This window comes from Anomalospiza imberbis, chromosome 1, assembly GCF_031753505.1.
Source record: "Anomalospiza imberbis isolate Cuckoo-Finch-1a 21T00152 chromosome 1, ASM3175350v1, whole genome shotgun sequence".
Lineage (NCBI taxonomy): Eukaryota > Metazoa > Chordata > Aves > Passeriformes > Viduidae > Anomalospiza > Anomalospiza imberbis.
In genome coordinates this window covers 75,060,160-75,081,795 of record NC_089681.1, presented here as the reverse complement: position 1 = coordinate 75,081,795, position 21,636 = coordinate 75,060,160, and the positions used below count along the sequence as shown (strand labels likewise).

Below are 21,636 nucleotides of genomic sequence, written 5' to 3'. Positions count from 1 at the left end.
TTCAGTGAACTGGAAACACTGAACTCTGAAATTCCAATTACATGGAAATTCTTTTGCATAATTTCTATGGTTCTTTTCCATTAAAGCCTTTCCATGGCTTCTGTTCCTGCATCCAGAGCCCACTGAAAATGCCAGTGTCAGAAATAGTTCGTAACACTTTCTTTGTACCATGCTAAAATCATTTCCCTATTTATCCCTATGGAGATGATGTGAGTAATCAATTTCATTTGCTTTCCCTTTGGTTCAGTGAACATCTATGTATTGTATGGGAACTGGAAGTGTTCCAATAAATTACTTGGAAGAAGTTCTTCTATTGAATATCCTGAAGAACGCAGAAATCCCAGTTATTAAAATAGTATCCTTAAAGGTGAAAGTTTAAAACTTTGCTTTAACTCAGATGAGCAATGGGTTTGAGGCAAGCTTCTCATAAGGGAATGGACCAACCATTAAGCTGTAGAATATTCTCAGATAAACTCTATATGTTTCCTTTTGCATGGGTTGTAAAAGTTATTTAATTATTCATAGAGTCAAAAAGGCAGAGAAAGAGTAGCCAGCACTTTAACAGTCGAGTTAGCAAATGAAATGTGAGTTTCAGTAAAGGAACCAGAATTAATACTTGAATACTTTCAATATGACAGACAAAAAGGCATCAACAGAAATGATCAAGAACAGATTATCCCTCTGTATAGTGATTAGTGCCCTGGGTATTTTTGTGGAAGAGGCTTGATCTGGCCCCTCATGCTGAGCAATTTTTTACATACATTTGTGCGGCTTTTACCTGCTACGGCCTCAAGCAGCTGGAAAGCCTGGCTTGAGCTGCCCTTGCCGAGACCGTAGCTGCCACATGGACGAGCGCTCCAGGGCTATGGCGTTTGCCTCCCTGCTAGTGCTGAGTGCTCCAGCATGGGTTCGCAGCTTTGGTAGCTTCTCGCTGAGAGGATACAAAGGGACAAGAGAGGCACACTTTGCCAGTGAGCCTGAGAACGTTTATTTCCCACGTGGTCGCAGCGGTGGTCGGAGTGACTTTTCCCAGTGCAGTGCAAAGCAAAAATGGCACCGGGACAAAGAAAGCATTGAGTTAAATAGGGGGCGGGTGGACAGGGGTGGAAAACCCCCTCGCCCAATGGGGACAGACAACAGGGGAGTGACATAGAACAACCTATGGGAACATAACAGAGGTGGGTACAGTGTTCTGGGACAAATAGCATTGCAAAGGTGGGGTGATTGATACAGAACTTTCAAGAAGAATTAGGGAGTGGCTACAAGATTGACATGTAAGAGCTCCCATGGTAGACAGCTTGGAGCAAACAATTGTGAGGGAAAATAGGGGTACAGAGAACTAACCTAACTAACATTTATTAAAATCCCTAACTAAACCAACCCAACCTACAACACATTTGGTGAGTACATCAATATCATCATGAACTGCACAATCTTAGCCTCATGCTCAGCATTTTTTTTTTAATTTAAAAGTTGTCAAGTTTTACCTAGAATTTACACAGTTCTTTTCCCAGGAGAGAAAGAAAAAGCAAATCCAAAATACTTTCTGATATTGTCTATTAGTGTTCAAAAAGCAAAATACAGAACTGTATAGGCAAAATGTGGTTAATCCCCCAAAGTAACTACATGGCATGAAAATTGTTAATACCTCCTTCATATCACTTATTTATGATCTTGCTGAGGTTTACTTCCTTGGTGCAATTATACTGGATGTTTTTTCTCTTAGTGTTCTTCCAGGAATGTGGATCTGACCGTAACAGGACAGCCTATGTTTGAGCTAAGCTTTCAGCTTAATTTTGCAGATCATCTTTAGGTTGCAGAGACTGCAACAACCATGGCAGGCATTCATTTCCTCCAGTCATTAATATTTAATTATCAGATAATGCTATCAAAAGTACAGTAGGTTGTAATGAAATTCAGTATTTCCAATACGGCTGAAATAGAAATTGAACAGTTCCTACTTTACAGTAGGAATACTATTTATTCACATAGAATGGCAATTTCATTTTCACCAAATATACACATCCATGGAATGTGCCAAATACCGATGAGCTACGCCACTAGCTTAGTGGCGTAGCTCATCGGTAGTTAGTTTGAGTCTCATAGGAGTTAAAAGTTAACTTGAGAATTATTTACCTAACTGTACATATTTCTCATTTCCTCCAGGAACCCTCCTAGACTGTTTCCTCTTTGCTGTGTTGTATATCAGCAGACATCTGTTCTTGTTTGTTGTAGTCCCCCATGAGAGCAAGAACTAGCAAGCATGAGACTTCTCCCAGCTTCCTACATAATACTTCATCTGTGTCTTCATCCTCCTTGGATGGCCTGTAACAAACTCCCACCAGGATGTCTGCCTTGTCCCCCTTCCCATAAATCTTTACCTGTAAACACTCAACTCTATCAGCACCACCATTAAGCTCTAGACAATCATAACATTTCCAATGTTCAGGGCTACCTTGCTGACTCTCCTCCCTTGCCTGTCCCTTCTGAAGATTTTGCAGTCATCCATTGCTGCACCCCAGTTGTGCAAGTCATCCCACTATGTTTCCATGATGTCACAGTTTTCCTGCTGCCCAATGGCTTGCAGCTCCTTCTATTTGTTGCCCATGTCACATGCATTGGTGTGGATGCACTTCAGCTGGGCTATTTGTCCCACCACCTTTTTTTGGGGGGAGAAGCCCTAATTCCTACATTTCCTACCCTGATCATTTTCAGGTGTTTCTGTGCTTTCTAATGTATCAATAACTTGTGCTGTTGCTGACACATACATAGATCTTCATTCCTGCCTTACTGAGATGGCAGACCAAAGGACCATCATAGCACTCTGCCTCTCCAACACTGGTGTGCTACCTCCAGGCTGATCTCTAGCGAGAATGGCTTTATCCCTTTTCCCTTTAAATTTAGTTTAAAGCTCTTTCAGTGAGCCCTGAAAACTCCTGTGCAAAGATCCTTTTCCTGCTTTGTGACAGGTGCACCCTGCCTGTCACCAGCAGGCTCAATGCCATGTAAATTGACCCATGATTAAAAAACTCAAAATTCTGCTGGGAGGGAGTTGCAGAGATTTGCCTACTGTGCTCAGCAGGAACTTGTCACCATTGTCCACTGTCATTTAGGTCTCTGCATTGGACAGAGGATAGGGAATCCTCAATATCATGCATTCTGTCTGCCCCTTTCAGCCTGTTCCAGGGAAGGTAGTTGAACTCTTTTTTTTACTTACTCTTTCTTTTTTTACACCCATATTCCTCTACCTACTTGCCTGCTCCTGGAGCTCTGTCAGTAAGTGGAGAAGCTCCCCTGCCTGGGCACGTCCCATGCCACAGGGACGCTCACTGCTGCTGGCCCCTATGGCATAAGAGCAGGGCACACTCTGCAGCTTGGCACCAGGGTGTCAGCGTATTCCACTGGAGCTCTGCCTGTCTTGCCTAATTCCTTTCATTTTTTGGCCATCAGCAAAAAATAGATACTGATAATTTTTCAGAGAAAGAATAATGTAAGACTAATGTAGTTGACATCACAGCTCTGCTTGTGGTCTCAGATCCCGATTCTAACATAATTTAAAGAACCATAAGATAAAAAGGTTGAACTGTTCTGCTTAGTAAGTAATAAGATTTTGAAAGGTGAATGTAATAGAATGTGAAGATTTTGTAAGTTGACTAGGATGCCCAAGCTTCTGGACAGACAGAAATCCAAGGTATTCCCAGTGTAGGTGTAGATGTTCAGTCAGTTGTGTACATGCAGTAAGTCAGCACTTCCAGGAACTGTCAACTAAATTGCCTGAGTGGTGCACAGATGGACGGGATCTGCATGGTAAATGTTATGTTTTCAGGATGTCCCAGCCTTCCAAGCTGATGGAGAAATTACATACAGCCCAAACTATCTGTATTGATGAGCTTTCTGCCAGATGAAAAGATAACGGGCATCATGACTCCAGGCACTCTATTTGTTAATAATGTCTCAAAATAGGCAGCCATTAATGGTATGCTGCAATTTTTGTGACATTGATTCTTTCAAGAAAAAGTTATAAAAACAGAAGCCTATAGCTAAAAATGGCATTTCTAATGTTTGTGTGTGTGTGTGTGTACTCAAAACTACGCATTTTCTGTCCAGACTGGTCGGTAAGTTAACTATCATTACTGAATCATGTAGTCAGTGTGTGCTTACTGCAAGACATTTTAGAAATCCTAATTATCTAATCACATAGACTACCAACAAGATAAAGTAAGGAACAGCCATTTCAAAAATTATTCGTTTGGCTTAAATCAGTGTGTTCTTTTGCTTCTCTATAAGTTTCATTCATATGTACGCAGACTATAAATCCTGTAATGGATTATGAATGACAATAGGAAAGAACTTGTCCTTGTAAGAGCTGGTTCTAGCAATTAGAGCAATCTAACAAAAGGTTTTTGAGTTTTTATATTTGGTGTTCAGCTTAATCATGTTATGTTAGAATAGGTCACAGCCAGACATTATTGTTACTGTTATGTAAAATATTCATTCCAGAATGAGTGAAGGGATTGAGAGGTTTCTGTCAGCAGTGCCCATAATAAACTGTGTTTCTGAGAGAACAGAGTGGGATAACCCCATAACAGCTCTTTGGCTCAAGGAATTTTGGTGGATTATAAATTGGTACAGTTGAAGCTGATACGCATTTGGGTAGCCATAAGGAAATTTCATATGTTCTGTATGGAGGATGTAGGAAAACCTGTAGTTTCTTTGCAGATGTTTTTAATGCAAAGTGTTCTAAGTACAAGCACAGTCTCAGTTCTTTTGAGATCACTTTTCTGCCCTGTATTATACAATAATCAGTGGGATTTTACAAGGCATTATTAAAACAAAGCCAAGTTAATATTGATTTGTCTCAAAAATGACAGACCTTTAAATATTTTATCCACCTTTATGTTAGTAAGGACATGCACATAACTGTATTAACTTTATTCTTTAACAGTTATTCCATCAAATAAATACTTTTCCAACTTCTGAAATTTTCAACCTCAAATATAAGGAATTATTTCCTTATATTTGTAGTTTTGTTTGACAGAAAACTTAGAAGAAAAGAGGAGCAATGTTTCTGGGATCAGAATTTGAACTCTAGAGTACCATTATTGTACTATACTCCCAAATGATTTATCAGGGGAAGACCAGTGGTAAACAAAAGTTTAAAAGAACCAAACATAATGAAGTGTCAGTAGAAGTAAAAGTCTAGAAACTTTTCAAGGGCAGACAGTATTACATTAAAATCAGAAGCATTAATTATATTTTGTTTAAAACAGCATTTTCGAAGGAAGTTTTTGCCATCATTGTAAATTAAAATAAAATGCTTTTTTTTCATGGGCAACTGAGATGGCATGGTACATCATAACAGAAACATCATAACACTACAGATATTATGGGAAGGAATATATAATAGGATTTTATTTCAAAGAAATTTAAATGAGGTTTTAAAAATTATTTTATCTGAAACCTAGAATATTATTATAGTTATCTAGATACAAAATATTTCACATTTTCTTTCCATTTCTAGTTATTGAGCAAAAATTCCAATCTTCCTCATGATATTTCTTTTTTAGGGTCATCTACTTTGCAGAAGCTGACACTAAAATCCTGCCTAGATCTTTCCTAACTTGTCAAAATACTTAGTTAAAATAACTGTTACTGATTGTGGAATGTATAGCCAGCAAATAGCAAAAACAAATTAGAAAGTCATAATATTATTTATAATCATGAATGATTAAAATTTTTGAAGCAAGTTATATGAAGAAAAGGAGAAAAAAACTAGTGGAAATAATGGATTTAGATCATGACACACTAATAATGCAATCATTCAATTTACAATGTTAAATAATTCAGACTGTTATAGTCTGAATGCAATTTCTCAACATTAACTATCACTGAATTATTTTAATTATTTTGTGACCTCGTAAGCCATTAATTTGACATTAAAAGGTGAAGTGATTATAACATAACATTGAATATAATAAGGAAAATGACAGTGAGAAATCAAAGAAAATTTAACTGACATTTGATGCTATAAAAAGAATCTTACTCTTAGAAAGAGCTTTCTTTTCCTGGATTTCTTTCAGTTGTATTCTCACACATGTTAGCCATGCTGTGAGTGAGACTTCAGGCACAAGCAAACAGTGTCACCATAACTCCAGTTCCTCTTCACAAGCCTTGTAATGAAATGCAAAGCAAACAAATAATACAGCCCTGTGCAGTTCATCTCATTGTCTGACGGTTAATGCTGGTCATGTTTAAGAAAGGACTGAACATTCCAAGCCTATCCACATGTGAATGACATGGTAACTACAGAATACCACCTTCATTATGTGAAAAATATACCTGTGCCAGGAACGTCTGCTTGCTTTTTTATAATTTCTACCCAAATCCAGTCAAATTTATGGGGAAAAAAAATCAAGACACTCATTTCCCAAGAGGCAATCTCAGACTGTTACAAATCCAAACATATTGGAGAGGGGCAAGGTGGAGGAAATTTCTGTTGGGGTAAATTAACTGTCAGGAACATCCACAGTCTTCTTGCAATTAGCAGTAAGGGCTAACATAGAAGATGATGTCCCCAAGCTCATCACATGTTAGAGATGAACACCAATCCATCCCACCCCATCACTCCTGGAGTGCTGGATTCCTATGGCAGACTGCCGACCTCAAGGAGGCAAGTTAGCGGTTTTACTTAAATTTTCTAGGCCACTAAAATGTCTTCCATGTTACACACACAGTCCTTCCTCACCCATCTACTATGGAATATCATCAAACAACTTAATAGGGAGGAAAATTTCCTAAATGTTTTGAATTTTTTCATTATTGCTGACCTTCATACTGAAGAAGGTGGAGGACTAAAATTTCTTTTGTAGAACAAAGACAATGAATACCAAAAAAGTTAAAGTAGTTGGGTAATAGAAGAAAATTTCCAACTCTATTTTGGAGCTCTTGTTTTTTTTTTGTTGTTTTGATGGGGTTATTGGTTTGTTGGTTTGGTTTTTTGGTTTTTTTTTTTTTTTTTTTAACTGTTCTTTCATTTTTAAAGGCAGAAAATTTAGGAACAACAGCCTCTGGAATGCTTGTGTTTTTTCTTGGTAATTGTAGTAATTTGATAGTGTGCTAATATTCTGAATCTTTGGAATTACTGACTTTATTGAGGTTGAGAGATTCAATTGCTTGCATTCTTGACAGATCAAGAGAAGAGCAAAATAACAAGAATACATTCTTTAAAAGAGGCTAGGAAGAGGTGAGGATCATATCTATGTTTCTTGGAACTTTTCAAGGTCAAGTTTTTATAGAAATAAAGAGTTGGGAAAACCTAACAAAAAGTCCTCATGAAATTGGTAATAGGAGTGGTTGACACTGAGGAAGAGACACTGGTTTTCAGGCAACACCAGAATAGAGGATATGCTATCTAGACTGCATGCTACATTATTTATCCCAAATGTTTGGATTACTTTTCATTTTGTTCATCACTCTCTTTGCAGACTAACTATGAGCAATCTAAATTTAAAAAAAAAAAGGAAAGAAAATCAAAATAATCTGAAGTGAGTTTAGAAACTTCTGCATTATTGAAATTGCACTGTGACAGATCTGGTGTTTATTTCATTTGTATAAGTCTTTTCAGTTTATTGCCAGCTTCTTCTGTGAATTTGACAGTGTAATATCTTGTGACAGTTAAAGCTTTACTTCATGTAAATGGACTTTGATTTCAGGCATTCCAAAGAAATTTAATACAGTTCTGTCTCACACTGATAAAGAAAGAAAGAAAGAATATAGACATACATAACCAACAGCATTTTTGACAGTTTTCTGCCAAGTCACGCTATGTAGCTTCAGCTGAGAAATGAAAAATAATTTTGTCTTACATTACCCTATGGAGTCTAAAGAATATTCAATGAATTTAAGTCCTGAACTTCCAATCCTGTATACTGAGTCATGAAAAGCTCACGCCATTCTGTCATGCATCACTTGTTAATGGCCTTCTTTGACCTTTATAAAAAGACTTAACAAAGGAAATGAGTATCCGTTGTTGTTTGAGTAAAAAGGTAGTATTTAGCATGAATAGCCCCATTCTAAACCCTCAAATTCCGTAAAAAAGCTAGTATGCATTTCATGAGTTTATTATAAAGGGATAGTATTTCAAGATAGACAATTTACAAATTGTTATATATCTATTTTTTTGTACTGTTATATTGAGAAGGTTGCAAGAAGAGAAGGAATGCAGCACCAATTGTGCATATTAGGCTACAGTAGAAAAGTTAATGGGAAAAGCTGAAAGAGAAGAAAGGGACAGAGGACCAGTTGCTCACCCAGGCTCTTCACAGTGGTACTTGATGGGAGGAAGAGTGTAAGTGGGACAAAAGAGGATCAGAATGAATATAAGAAAAAATGTTTTTGAGGAAAAACTTTTCAACCCAAGTATAGTCAAGAAATGGAGTGGGTTGCAGAGAGAGGCTGAACAGCCTCCATACTTGGAAGTTTTCAAGGTATTACAGAATAAACCCCTGAGCAATCTGGTCTGATCTCATCCCCTTATCATGTTTTGGGCAGGAAGCTGAATTAGAGGGCTCCCATAGTGCCTTGCAACCTGAATTATTATTTATCCTATGATTATATGGTACTGGGTACCCAACAGCTGTAAAAAAGAGAAGGCTTTAGTAAAGTTATAGGAAAAATGAAAAATTATTGCCAGCTGGGAAGAGGCAAGAAAACCCTTATTGCAATAGCTTTCTCCACTTGTTCCCTATTACAGCTATAGGAGGGGGCAGGTACATCCAAAATTAGGAATAGGAAAGAGGGCTACATCTACAGGAAAATGTCTACAAAGTCGTCACACCAGCCCTGGAAAGAGTGATGGGGCTGGAGTGAGGAGTTTACCAAAGTAATTTACATAATTATGTCTAAGAAAAATTTACTTAATTATGTCCATATATGGACAAAATTATGTCCGTATGTGTTAAGGGTTATCTAGAACAATTAGTTCCTTATGCTGTGTTTTGTTTTTGTGACTCTTATAACAGAACTGTATTTCTTTTATCTTTGCTCCTGCACACTCTCTTGTATTTAAATCTTGTAACGCCATAAACCAGAGTCACATCACATATGGAAGATACAGCCTTCCCTGGAAAGATGGACATTATTGGGGTGCACTAAAATGAAATATTTGTGCTATCTATATTCAGGGCTCCTCTTGAGTTTTCATGTTGCTTCCACACTAGGTTGCAAGAGTCTTTTTGTTCCGTTAACACTGGTTTATGCAGAGAAAGATAACTCCCTTGGTATGTCTGGAACTTCTTTGATGAAAAGCCTGAAAGTAGAAAATGGCTTCACACTTCAGGAGGGAGGGATGGAAAGGAAACCTGTCACACTAACATACATATTTGAAAAAGTCTTCTTCCTTTTTTATTCTGTTCACTGCCCTCAAAGATGAAAGACAGAGTTCCATTCCTAAGACTTTTTTTTTTTTTTGACCTACATATTAAAAACAGAAGTAAAACTATTAACTCTTTGGAAGTTCACAGCCAGATCGTATTGATAGTAACACTGGAGGAAATGGGGAAGCAGCTATTAGCTTCACTTTAAAAGTGAAATAGGAAGAAAGATATATAAAATGTCAGTATCAACGATATTAGTAAATACCTATGAAGAGATGTGTAAATATTAAAACAATTTCTGATTTCAGGAAAAAAAGATGGAGTTGATTGTGCAACCATGGACAATAACATTTTTATCTTCTACAACTTTGTTTCTCTTTTAGTGGCAAAGCATTACTATAACACTGGTTGAGAAAGTGCAGATGGTTGCTGTAATCCTAGGATCTCTGTTCTTAGTAGCAAGTGTGACTTGGCTTCTATGGTCAGCCTTCAGCCCTTATGCAGTATGGCAAAGAAAGGACATCCTTTTTCAAATCTGCTATGGAATGTATGGTTTTATGGATCTAGTATGCATAGGTAAGCTCAAAATCTTTAAACAGCACAGACTGTGGTTTAAGACTGTGACTATTTCTATTTTTCTAATTGGTCACTTTAATTGATCACTCCAGTTCTTTGCAGATTTATTCTCAGCTGATACCTTTGGCAAGTGCTGCTATTTACAGTGTTGCAAATATTGTAGAGAAAAAAGATCTAAAGAAGCTTTACTCTCAGATTCATCAGTGTATTCCCAAAATCTTAGGGTGAGAACAGGATCAGTTTAAATTTCTTGATAAAGCGTCTAGCAAAGTTCAGGGAGTTAAAGAGACGAAAATATGAAATACATTATTAAAATAATTAGTAAAATTACACACTGTCATCTTCTGATGCCAGTTTGAATTAGATTGTACCATCATGAAGCACAGAAGAAGCACTTGAAGATGTCATCAAACTGCACACCCAAAATTTGGTTGCACAGATTTATATAGGTCACTGTGCTAGAAATGGAGGAGAACAGAGAAGGCAGGCATGAGTTTTTGCACTTCATAAACAATTATGAAACACTCACACAGTACTAATTATAGTAACTTGCTTTACTATTAAAAAGCCCCGAGTAATTTAGCTGAAATCTTGTAAAAGAAAATGTATTTTACTGCAACACTGTATTGACCACTTTTGAAATTTCTGAAAATACACTAGACCCGGGAATATTTGAATAGAAAACCCTTTAGGATTTGGTAAAACAACCTGATTTGATTGTTAGAATATTTATGATTATTTGGAGAGAAAATTTACATTAAATATTACATAATGTTATAATTTAGATAATTAAATTTACATAATTAGTAATAATGAATTACATTAAACCACATTCACAGAATTTTAATTGTGAGAAAATACAGAAGTTAAACGCTATCTGATGTTTGCACTGACATTTCTGAGACATAAATATTATCTGAATCTTATATATGGGAAATGGGACAGTGCTGAATTCTGCTTTGTAAGGAACAAGGAAACAGAGTGATTCCTAATATCAAGACTTTTGCTTCAACTGTAAAAAGCCATATCCTCTTTTATTGAAACCATCTCATTACAGTGAAAGTATTTAAATTTCATTTACGTAAGTAGTTCTGTTCATTTTGTAATTTTTGTTAGAGAAGCCTGCTCTGGAATATTGTATAACATAGGCTTTCTTCTGTGAACCCAAATCTCAGACAGAAAAGTGAGCAGAATCTCATACTTTGGACAAGTGCTCATATTTTAAATGAATAAAATGACTCAGCTGCATGTCCTCTTAGATGCTCATTTCTGAACATCCCCTCTTCCAGCTTAACACTTAATACCAAGGGCTTTTCTTTTGTTTAAAAATACACTAAAGGAAGATAAAATGTGCTTCAGGCATTACAAGCATTTCATTTATATGGAATTCTGGTTTGTTTGGGGTTTTTTCCCCAATAAAAAAATACTTTTTTATGTATCAGCTAGTTGAAATAACCAGTTACTTCAAATTATTTTCATTTTTCCCATTTGTTTTACTGTTAAAACACCTAAATCAGATTGAACTGAAAAAATATCTGTGGGTGATCAGAAATATTTCTGTATTTATCCAGAGAAGTAAATATTTGGAAGGGGACTTTCCATAGACTTGGGTATCCTTTAGCTGCCTTTCAAGCCAGCTAGGCTCAAGCCGCTGCTGAAGAGGAAGCTGCTGAACAAACATGTACCTCACATAGAGCTTCTGGCTCAACTACACCCTGCAGGAGCAAAGCAAAGACACAGAAAAACTGACTTGCCTGTCATTTAATAAATACATATTTTATAGAACTGTCATAAATAATACATGAAAATTTAACTGTAAAAGTGACTACAGTTAAATATATTTGGACACTGTATTGTAGTTACAAAATTCACTGCAGATATGACTTAGGAATTTACTAGTCTGTATCTGGAAATTCAGAAAGCTGTATAAAGGAGGTTTTGTAATTAAGGAATTTTGGTAATTCAGATTCATTCAGACCCACTTATTCTGCATATAATTTCAAGTTATTTGCATTCTGTCAGCTTGTAAGATCAGGACTTCTTTTAACTCTTAAAATTATTCATTAATATAGTCAACCTTATTCAATCTCATCTTTTCCTTCCATGATGAAATGAGGGGTTTAGATTGATCATTTTAATTTACAATTTTCAAATAACATTCTCTAATAGATATATGTAAGTATTACTTATAAATTATTTTAAAAATCCAAAATACTTTCCATTACGCTGATGACTTCCCAAGGAATTAATTTATTTTACCATTATTATGTATAATCTCTTATATCATTAAGCTTGTAACGCTTCCAACCAGCTACAGGTCTCACTTAGGATCTCCTCTCCTTTCATTTGTGTTTAGTCATCCATGGCATTGTCTTCATTTTAAACAGGATTTACAGTGAGCAAATATCTCTACTCCCACTGTAATCTCTCTTTATTTCAATGAAAAATTTATGCAGACATACAGATTTTCCTATTCATCACATATTTCAAGATAATGCTTGAGATACTGGTGGTATGACCAAGATTTATTCCACCTTCTTTTAGTTATGCTTCCCTACACCTTTGCAGAAACAATACAAATACTTTTTGGTTGTTTGTGAAGTGTAGATATCTTCACACAAAAAGTGTGAAGCATTTTTTAAAATGTTTTGCTATAATTTTTAAAAGCAGTTTGCCAAAAGGTACTGACATATTTTATGACTTATTTCAAAATGTGCACATAACAATTAATTTACTCAATGATTGACTTTTATATCACATGTATATATCACACACCAGTCACTTTCTTATTACGTAAATTACACCTAACTTGTATTTTACTTCTTTGTTTTTACATTTCAACAAAAGAAAAACCCTGAAGATTATAGATCACCAAAATAATATGTTCTGTTCATTCTAGTGTACATGTTTTATTGGTATCCACTGTTCTCTTTCTTCTAGTCTGAATTTTCCCAGAATTATTCCTGACAAATAGGATTGTTTTTATTTATCAATGTTGGTTTTAACCCTACAAGTCATTACCTTGTACCTTTCTGCATCAAAGCTGAGCATAAAGCTGTCCTCTTTGAAATTTGCTATTGGCTGAAGTTTTCCTAAAGCAAATCTTGAACACCCTGAACAAGCAGAACTAGAGCCTGTGAAACCCAGAGCTATTCCAGTGATAGTGCTAGGATCAGACCATCCATGTAGGGATTACCAAAGGGAGTGAGTTCATGAAAGGAATGAATAATATAAATCCCTTACCTTCTCACTGAAGGACAGTATATCAAGCCTTTGCTATTCTACTTTCTAAACCTAGCAATTATTTTGCATAACAGAAAAGTAGTAGAATTTTATATTTTTTTCACTGGAAAATAGTTGTAACTATTGGTCATAAATGGTGCTAACATGAACAAAACCTCTCACAGATAGTAACAGCTGACTTGCAATCCCAGAACAACAGTGCTGCTCCTTTTCCAGCAGTGAAAAGTAGTTGTTACATTGCACTAGACACAAGACTGGTGCCAGTAGTACTGTGGCAAGGGAGTAAGAGATGGGAGCCAGTGTGGAGTGTGAATTGCCCTCTGAAAGCCTCTTTCTTCCCTGATAAGGAACTTGATGCCTTGCAACATTCCTGTAACTCCTTGGTTGTAAAAAGGAACGGGCTGAAGTTAGTCACAATGAACACATGTAGGTGCACTTTATATGTCTTTACTCAGAAGGTCTTTTTTTCTCCCACAGTGGATGTAATTCTAAATAGTTTATAAAGAATTATATTACTATTTTTAGCATGGCTATGTTTCACTTTAATGCTGTGAGCAATTGATTGCTTTTTTTATATCTGTGGGCTCTAGAATAGTTTTAAGACATGACATTACTCCAGAGGTAAAGTCTGTTTCTGAAAATGATCTTTTATCCTTGGATAAAATCTGGTGATGTTACTGGGAGGACTATCCCTAAATGATTACATAAGATTAGCATGATAAATAAGATAAAGTTGTAACCTAATACCACCAAATATGAATAAGACAAGTTGACTGCTTGTAAAGACATTCAGCAGTAAAAAAATTCAAGTATCTTGTGAGTCAGGGTAAGAAAACCTTTGAATACAGTGAAAGAATAGAATAGTAATTGGCAAAAAGATTAAAAAAAAAATAAAATTAAGATTCTTCATATTCCTATTGTCTGGATCCCACTGCAATCCCTCCATCTTAGAGACAAAACCTAAAGTCTAAAGGTAAAGTCTTCTTAGGACCATACAACATTTAGATGGGTCCATCATCCAAAAACTCTGTTCCTTTTAGATATTAATTGGACAGAACATCAGAACAGCTAACTGTATTGAATTGTAATACTTCTTGGGATCACCTGAGTCAAACAAATATTTTTCCCCTACAAGTGTTCAGCTGCGTCCTCTGTGCTGTTGAAATCATGGTGTTTGGAACAAATCAGTATTCTTCAGGGATTTGTTCTTGTTTTCTCTCTCATTGCTGTGAAAACCTTAAGAGAAAGGCAATTATTTGCCATTTTCTTACAGCTCCACTCCAGTGACTAACTACTTATATGTTGAGCATCAGAACTCCTCTGAACCTGGAAAATCTCTAGCATTTAAAACGTACCTGGAGTTCCTCTTGTTTGTGGTCTTGGAACTGTTGGTGCCACGAACTTCCCCTCCCCCAGTTCTTTTGCCTCATCTATGTAGGTATTTTTCAATCTATAGCTCTATCAAGAAGGGAGGTAAAACTTTTTATGAGAGGAATTATAAAAGTGCTGCTTTTCTCCTTCAGCACTGCCAAATCGGACAACTTTATGCCAAGGCTTGCAATACTTGATCCTTTGTTTTGTAGCTCTTTTAAAATATATGTGACTGACAGCTTCCACTATAAAGGATATTTCTTATCCTTGCCAATGTTTAAAAATTTTGAAAACATAATTTCAATAAATCCTGAAAGCCCCAAGACAGTAAAAAAAAGCTCCCTGAAAGAAGTAATCTTGCAACTTCTTCTGTTGTAATTTTGGAAAGATATTTTGACTGCTTAACTGTACTATGTACCTTAATGATCCTTTCTCAAATACTTCCTTGTCTATTCTGAAATGTGTTGTTCAGATTCTAGTGGAGTGCAGACATGTATCTTTACTTTGGAGTAAATAGGTTCTTTTAACTTTGCTTCATCACAGACTTGAGAGAAGTTGGACCAAATAATACTGTGTTCCAGGAACAGGTTGAAGAAGATTATTCTCATCTCCTTTATCAACTTTATAGGAAATCCAAAAGAACACAAAATAATTAATCTTTGTCCCAGCAGTAAAACCATGGCTAATTTGGTTTGTAGATTCTGTACAAATACAGAATCAAATACATTAATTCTTTTTTGTACAATCAAGCCAGTTTTGAAAGTACAGTTATGTATCAACTAAATTATTATGATGAATTTTAAAGACAGGTTACTTTACCTATATCTGAGAAGATAAAGATAGAAATCTTGCAATCAAGAAAAAATTCCACTAAAATGCTTTGCTATTGGAAAATATATTTAGAATATTTACTATTTAATTAAGTTTGTTTTTGTGCTACTTTTGCTATATTGGATACTTCAATGAATTCTAGGCAACTTGAAAGCCTTACAGAGATGCTGCATTCACTGTCATGTCCTTCTGAAAGAAAGCTTTGTGTTTCTACATCTTTCAGTGTAATGATCTTTAAAAATATGTTAAAGTAGGCGTTGCTATCTGCAAATCATTGCACTTGAATGTGAGGTTTGCTGTTCAGGTAAATATTTTTACCACCCTTTCAGCTTGTGTCATCTTTCTGTGAGCATCTGCTTTCTGATATCAGTTAATGATGCTAAAGTACCTCAGACACTTAAATCATAATTTTCCTGTGTAGAAACAGGTGATATACAGTCTCTTGGGCTAAAGGACACCACAGATCATATTATAGATGTGGCCGTGTATAGGAAAATCTTAGGCAAGGAGCACACTGAACAAAAGATTTATAAATGTTTTTGGCTAGGCAGATTGCTCTCTTCCCAAAGCAGGGAGCCAGAGAAAACAAGTGGTGTTGCTCAGAACTGTGTAAGTGTTCTCAACCAGGCTGGCTGAGGAAAAAACTAGTAAGAAGGAAGAAGCCCCATGTGTCTCCCCAGCAGATCCCTATTTGAAATACTCACATATAAAGAGTGTGGGTATAAGCACATACATGCAACCAAAAAATTCGGATCTTCATTTCTTTAAATAAGCTGCTTGAATGCATACAATAGGCATGAATATTAGTTACGTGGAAATTCATAAGTGGGTTGGTCTCTTGAGGACTCCAGAAATTCTGTATTTTCCTTGAAAGACCTTTTAAAAGATTTCTAGATCTCAGGGAAAGATAATTTACAAATTTTTCCTATTGAATACTGAAGAGAAAGAAGAAAGTCTATCATCCTTACCACGCTCATTGTAGTTAAAAATAACAGTTAATTTCTTCTTATTCTAAAGAACAAGACAGGAAAGTCATTATATTTACAGCTGTTTCATAAATCTTCTGTGCTCCTAAGTTGAACTGGGAATATGAAAGCAGTTAAATTTGTCAGTATCTGTACTGAATTCTACAAAACACTCTTAAACAAATTTAGGACTATCCTGTTCATTGCAGGAGGTCTAACCTACTTAAAGGTCTACTTAAACCAGTACAAATCTCAGTAAATAAATAGTATTTACCATGAACAAGGGCAGCACTAGCACAAACAGTCAATATCCAAATCTGCCAGTTTTGCATTGGTTTACTTAAATCTGAATAATTTCTTTAGTTAGACATGCTCAGATTATTGCAGTATTGGTTATGTTGAGCTATCATTCAGAACAACTTTATTTCCTCTGCATGTTCCTGCCTCCCAAACAAATTAATAACCAGTTAAATTGCATATGTACAGTTTGTTTGAATTATTAATGTTATGAGTAATTTAATTGCATCTGGAAATTGCCAGAGTCATTAAATTGTGTTAAATCTCTATTTGCTCTCGAAATGGTATCCATTGACATTTTGTATAAACGCTCTTTTTTCCCTCTTACTTTCAGGACTGATAGTCCATGAAGGTGCATCTGTTTATCGAGTGTTTAAGCGCTGGAGAGCTGTGAATCTACACTGGGATGTGTTAAATTATGATAAAGCCACGGACATAGAAGAGAGCAATCGAGGAGAATCCTCAGCAGGGAGGACATTGTGGCTGCCACTGACTGCATTTAGAAACAGAAGTTTAGTTCACCCAACACAGTTAACCTCACCGAGATTTCAGTGTGGCTATGTGTTGTTACACCTGTTCAACCGCATGAGACCTCAGGAGGATTCATCAGAGGATAACTGCTCTGGGGAAGTAGTGATGAGAGTGACCTCAGTGTAAAGATTGTGCTCACTGTGCTACACAGATAAGGATAATGTGCCCTGGTGTTACAGGACTGCGGAATGTAGTTATGATGAATGGTGAAACCATTAACACTTGAAAAAATATATACACTTCTTTTTTTTAAATTTAATGTTTTTTATATGATCAGATAAAACACAAATACATTTTTCTGGGGGAAAAAAGTCTCTTGCTTTTTATATAGTCTGATTTATTGAATCTTTTTTCACTTTGTACCTGAGGTGTATGTAACATAGCTTAACTCTTAGGTCTTTGAATGATGAGGAAACTCATTTTTAAGTAAAAAGATATATTTAAATGTATTTTCTTAAACTCTGGCTTTAATCCACTACTGTTATTTTTTTCCACTTTCATGAGGATTAAACTGGACAACATTCTTCCAAAAAGAATAAGAATGATGACACGAGTCAAATATTTTTCCTTTTCTGTCTTTATTTTGCTGTTGTTTGTAGCTCAGTTCAGGTGTGTGAAAGTAAGTGGGGGATATATTGTCCTTTGCATTTAAGCAGGAAGTCCAGTGGGTGTTCTACAAAACCTAAAGGAAGATGGGAAGTCTTTTCTTTTAGCTCTCCCAGATGTCCATGCAAGATATCAGACACAAGTATGACACAGACAGGAGAAGAATCTTGTACTGCCTCTCGAGTCTCTTAAGATCTGCAGAGGGCTAGTTCTGTGCCTGTGCACAGAAGTGACATTACCTTCTGAGCAGCACTGCTGGGATTAGCAATGTGTGAATCTTTAGTATCGTTCTAATTATACGTCATTGACATCCCCTTTAAAAAAAAATTTAAAAAAGGAAAAAATGTGCATTGCAACTTCTGAAATAATAATAAATCCTGATAGACTCTGAAGTATAAATAATACAGAACCTTAATTTTGCCAGGGAACAAATCATCATATTAAAAATGAGCCAATATTATGATAGATCAATGCTGTGAAGTTTACTTCTCTTGTTTCTGTTTCATGGCAAAAATTCTAATAGAATTCAATCAAATAGTAATGGAAATTGAAATAATTTTAAACTTAATAATAAGCCTGTTGAAGATTGAGATAGAAAACTAAGGCTGAAATTACTCTGAGTGCACTAGCTTACTCAAAACAGTTTTGTAGCATCTTAGAATATACTGATTTGGAAGGGACCCATCAGGAGCATCAAGTCCAACTCCTGGCCCTACAGAGGACACCCCAAGATTCACACCATGTGCCTGAGAGCATTGTCCAAACACTTCTTGAACTCTGTCAGGCTGGTGCTGTGACCACTTCCCTGGGGAGTCTGTTCCACTGTTCAGTTCACCTCTGGTGAAAACTCTTTTTGCGATACTCAGTCTAAACCTCTCCTGACTCATTTTCAGGCCATTTCCTTGAATCCTGGCACTGGTCATGAGAGTGAAATGGTACCCGTCTGTTGTGGTTTTACCCCAGCCAGGCAGCCACTTGCTCAGTCCTCCCCCAACAGTGGGACATGGGAGAGAATCAGAAGGGTAAAAGCCAGAAAACTCATGGGCTGAGATAAAGACAGTTTATGAGGGAAAGCAAAAGCCACACGCACAAACAAATTTAAACAGGAAATTCATTCATCACTTCCCATAGGCAGGCAGGTGTTTAGTCATCTCCAGGAGATCTAGGCCTCATCATACGTAGTGGTTAACTGGAAAGACAGAAGTCATCACTCCAAACATCCCTCCCTTTCGTCCCTCTTCCTCCCACTTTATATACTGCACATGATGTCACATGGTCTGGAATATCTCTTTGGGCAGTTTGGGTCACCTGTCCTGGCTGTGTCTCCTCCCAGACTCCCAACAACCCTCACCGTTCTCACCAGCAGGGCGCTGCAGAAATCAGAAGAGGCCTTGGCTCTGCGTGAGCCCTGCTCAGCCATAATAAAAACATCTCTATCAACATCTATTACCAACCCTGTGCTCAGCATAAATCCAAAACACATTCTGTACCAGCCACTGTGAAGACATTTAATTCTACTCCAGCCAAACCCAGCACATTCCACCCCTTATTCCATAGCATTTACATTATGCCAGGTGTCCCGCTATTCAATACAACTGCAGTAACCACCACCTTAACCAACACACTGCCCCTCTGCTTCCCCTCATGAGGATGTTGAAGACAACAGTGAGATCTCCCCTCAGTCTCTTCTCCAGGCTGAACAGACCAGTTGCTCCTCATACGGCTTTCCCTCCAGATCCTTTACCATCCTTGTGGTCCTCCTTTGGGTCTCCTTTGCATGCTCTTTAATAGTTTAATGTCTTTCTTATATTGTGGCATCCAAAATTGCACACAGCACTCGAGGTGAGGCTGCCCCAGCTCAGAGCAGAGCAGGACAGTCCCCTCCCTTGCCTGGCTGGTGATGCTGTGCCTGATGCAACCCAGGACACGGTTTGCCCTCCTGGCTGCTATGCTGGCTCATGTTCAACTTGCCACTGACCAGGACGCCCAGGGCCCTTTCTGCAGCACTGCTTTCCAGCATCTCATTCTATACACACATCCAGGGTTGCCCAATCTAAAGTACAGAATCCAGCACTTGATCGTGTTCAACTTCATATGTTGATGATTGACCATCTCTCCAATTTGTCAAGGTCTCTCTGCAGGGTCTCCCTGCCCCTGAGGGTGTCAACATCTCCTCTCAATTTAGTGTCATCAGCAAACATATTTAGTGCTCCTTTGAGTCCTGTGTCCAAGTCATGAATGAAGATGTTGAAGAGAACTGGGTCAGGGATGGAGTGTTGGGTTGACCTTGTGTGGCTATCAGATCCCCACCCAGCTTCTCTATCACCCTTCTCAACAGAAGAGAGAGGGAATATAGCATGAAAAATCTTGTGGGTTAAGACAAAGATAAGGCCATCACTAATCAGTTACCCCTCTTCTTCCCAGGCTCAGGTTCAACCCTTCACTCCCAACTCTTTTACCTTCTCCCCACTGGACAGCACAGGGGGATGAGGAATGGGGCTCTGCAGTTAGTCTATAACAGTTCCTGTCTGCTGCTCCTTTCTCCTTCTCACACTTCTCTGCTCCAGCATTGGGCTTCTCCATGAGTTTCACTCTTTCAGTATAAACCTGCTCCAGCGTGGGCTCTCCATGGGCTACAGTTTCTTTGTCTGCCAGTATGGATGTTGGCTGCACGATGGTCTCTCCAGGGTTTACAGAAAAGTACCTGTTCCACCAGGACCTCCCTAGGATCACAGGGCAATCTCTGTTTGGGACAGACTGTGTTCAGCATGGGGCAGTCCCAGCCTCTCCTCACAGAGCTCCTCACCTCTGCAGCTCCCATCCCCACCTGCCCCCTGGGCACCTGTGGCCAATACAGAGATAAACATTTTTCTGTTTCAAAATTAGTTTATTCAGTGGCTGATAATGGAGTGCTGAGGCTGGAAAATTCCCTCTCACAAATCAACAGGATGGTGCTGAAATAAGTGCATGCCTTCCTTGTATAAGATGTTTACATGCCACGACCAGACCAGGAGGTCTCTGTAACTACACTTGGAAGGAAGACAGAAATTATTTAAGCACTGGTGCTTAAAAGCTCCTTATATATTCATAAACATTTATCTAATGAACTCTACACAGGGCCCAGCATTCTGTGTTGCAGTCTCACAAGCTCCAAGTTACATTTGGCTCTCTAACCATTACATGGCTTACAACATTACTTGGCTCTCTAACCAATTCATGTGAAAAGCAGTGCATAAGCCATGAACAACAAAATGCTATCCCAAAAACCCCAACTTATCTCCTGGACGGCAAATTACCAGCATACAACAGGCACTCTCCTCGAGAAACTATGAGAATTCACTTCTAGGTTATCTTTTTAAATAATTTCCCAAAGGAGTAGTTTGGGGAGAAATAAAAGATGAAACTATGACTTGGGAAACCTGCTCTATCACTGGGAAATATTTGTTCTTAATTACTGCTTAAATGGAGGCTGCTTTCCCAGAAGGACCACAGCTCCACTTGACCAAACTGAGATCACAGTTAGTAACTCAAAAAGCACTTGCAATACCAGCATAATAAAGTATGCTGTGATCAATATACTTATGTTTCACACCTTTTAGGTATGTGTGATCTCTGGGATTTAAAGAATATTTAAGTGAACTTTTACAGGATCCTAAGAACTGTAAGAAAACATTTTATTGTTAAGAAATCTTTTTGATTCTCATCCAAATGAATAAGGTGCTGGGGGGAAACAAAACTCACCAGAAATAAATCAATAGATGTAATTTAAGAGAGGACAAGATTTCTGTGCACAAATATTTGAAAGACACCTAGGTCTAGAACACTTAACAACTCATCAGTGA

At 37.3% G+C, this 21,636-nt stretch overlaps 1 protein-coding gene across 1 annotated transcript in view; it reads left to right on the top strand.

Moving 5' to 3' along the window:
* Nucleotides 1–17,747, top strand: part of MARCHF11 (membrane associated ring-CH-type finger 11) — a 31,874-nt gene extending 14,127 nt beyond the window's left edge. Inside the window, exons 3-4 of the mRNA XM_068197058.1 lie at nt 9,758–9,950; nt 16,992–17,747. Of these exons, the coding sequence (XP_068053159.1) occupies nt 9,758–9,950; nt 16,992–17,314 (516 nt within the window). The 3' untranslated portion in view covers nt 17,315–17,747. The remainder of the gene's footprint in view (nt 1–9,757; nt 9,951–16,991) is intronic.
* Nucleotides 17,748–21,636: the final 3,889 nt, after the last annotated feature.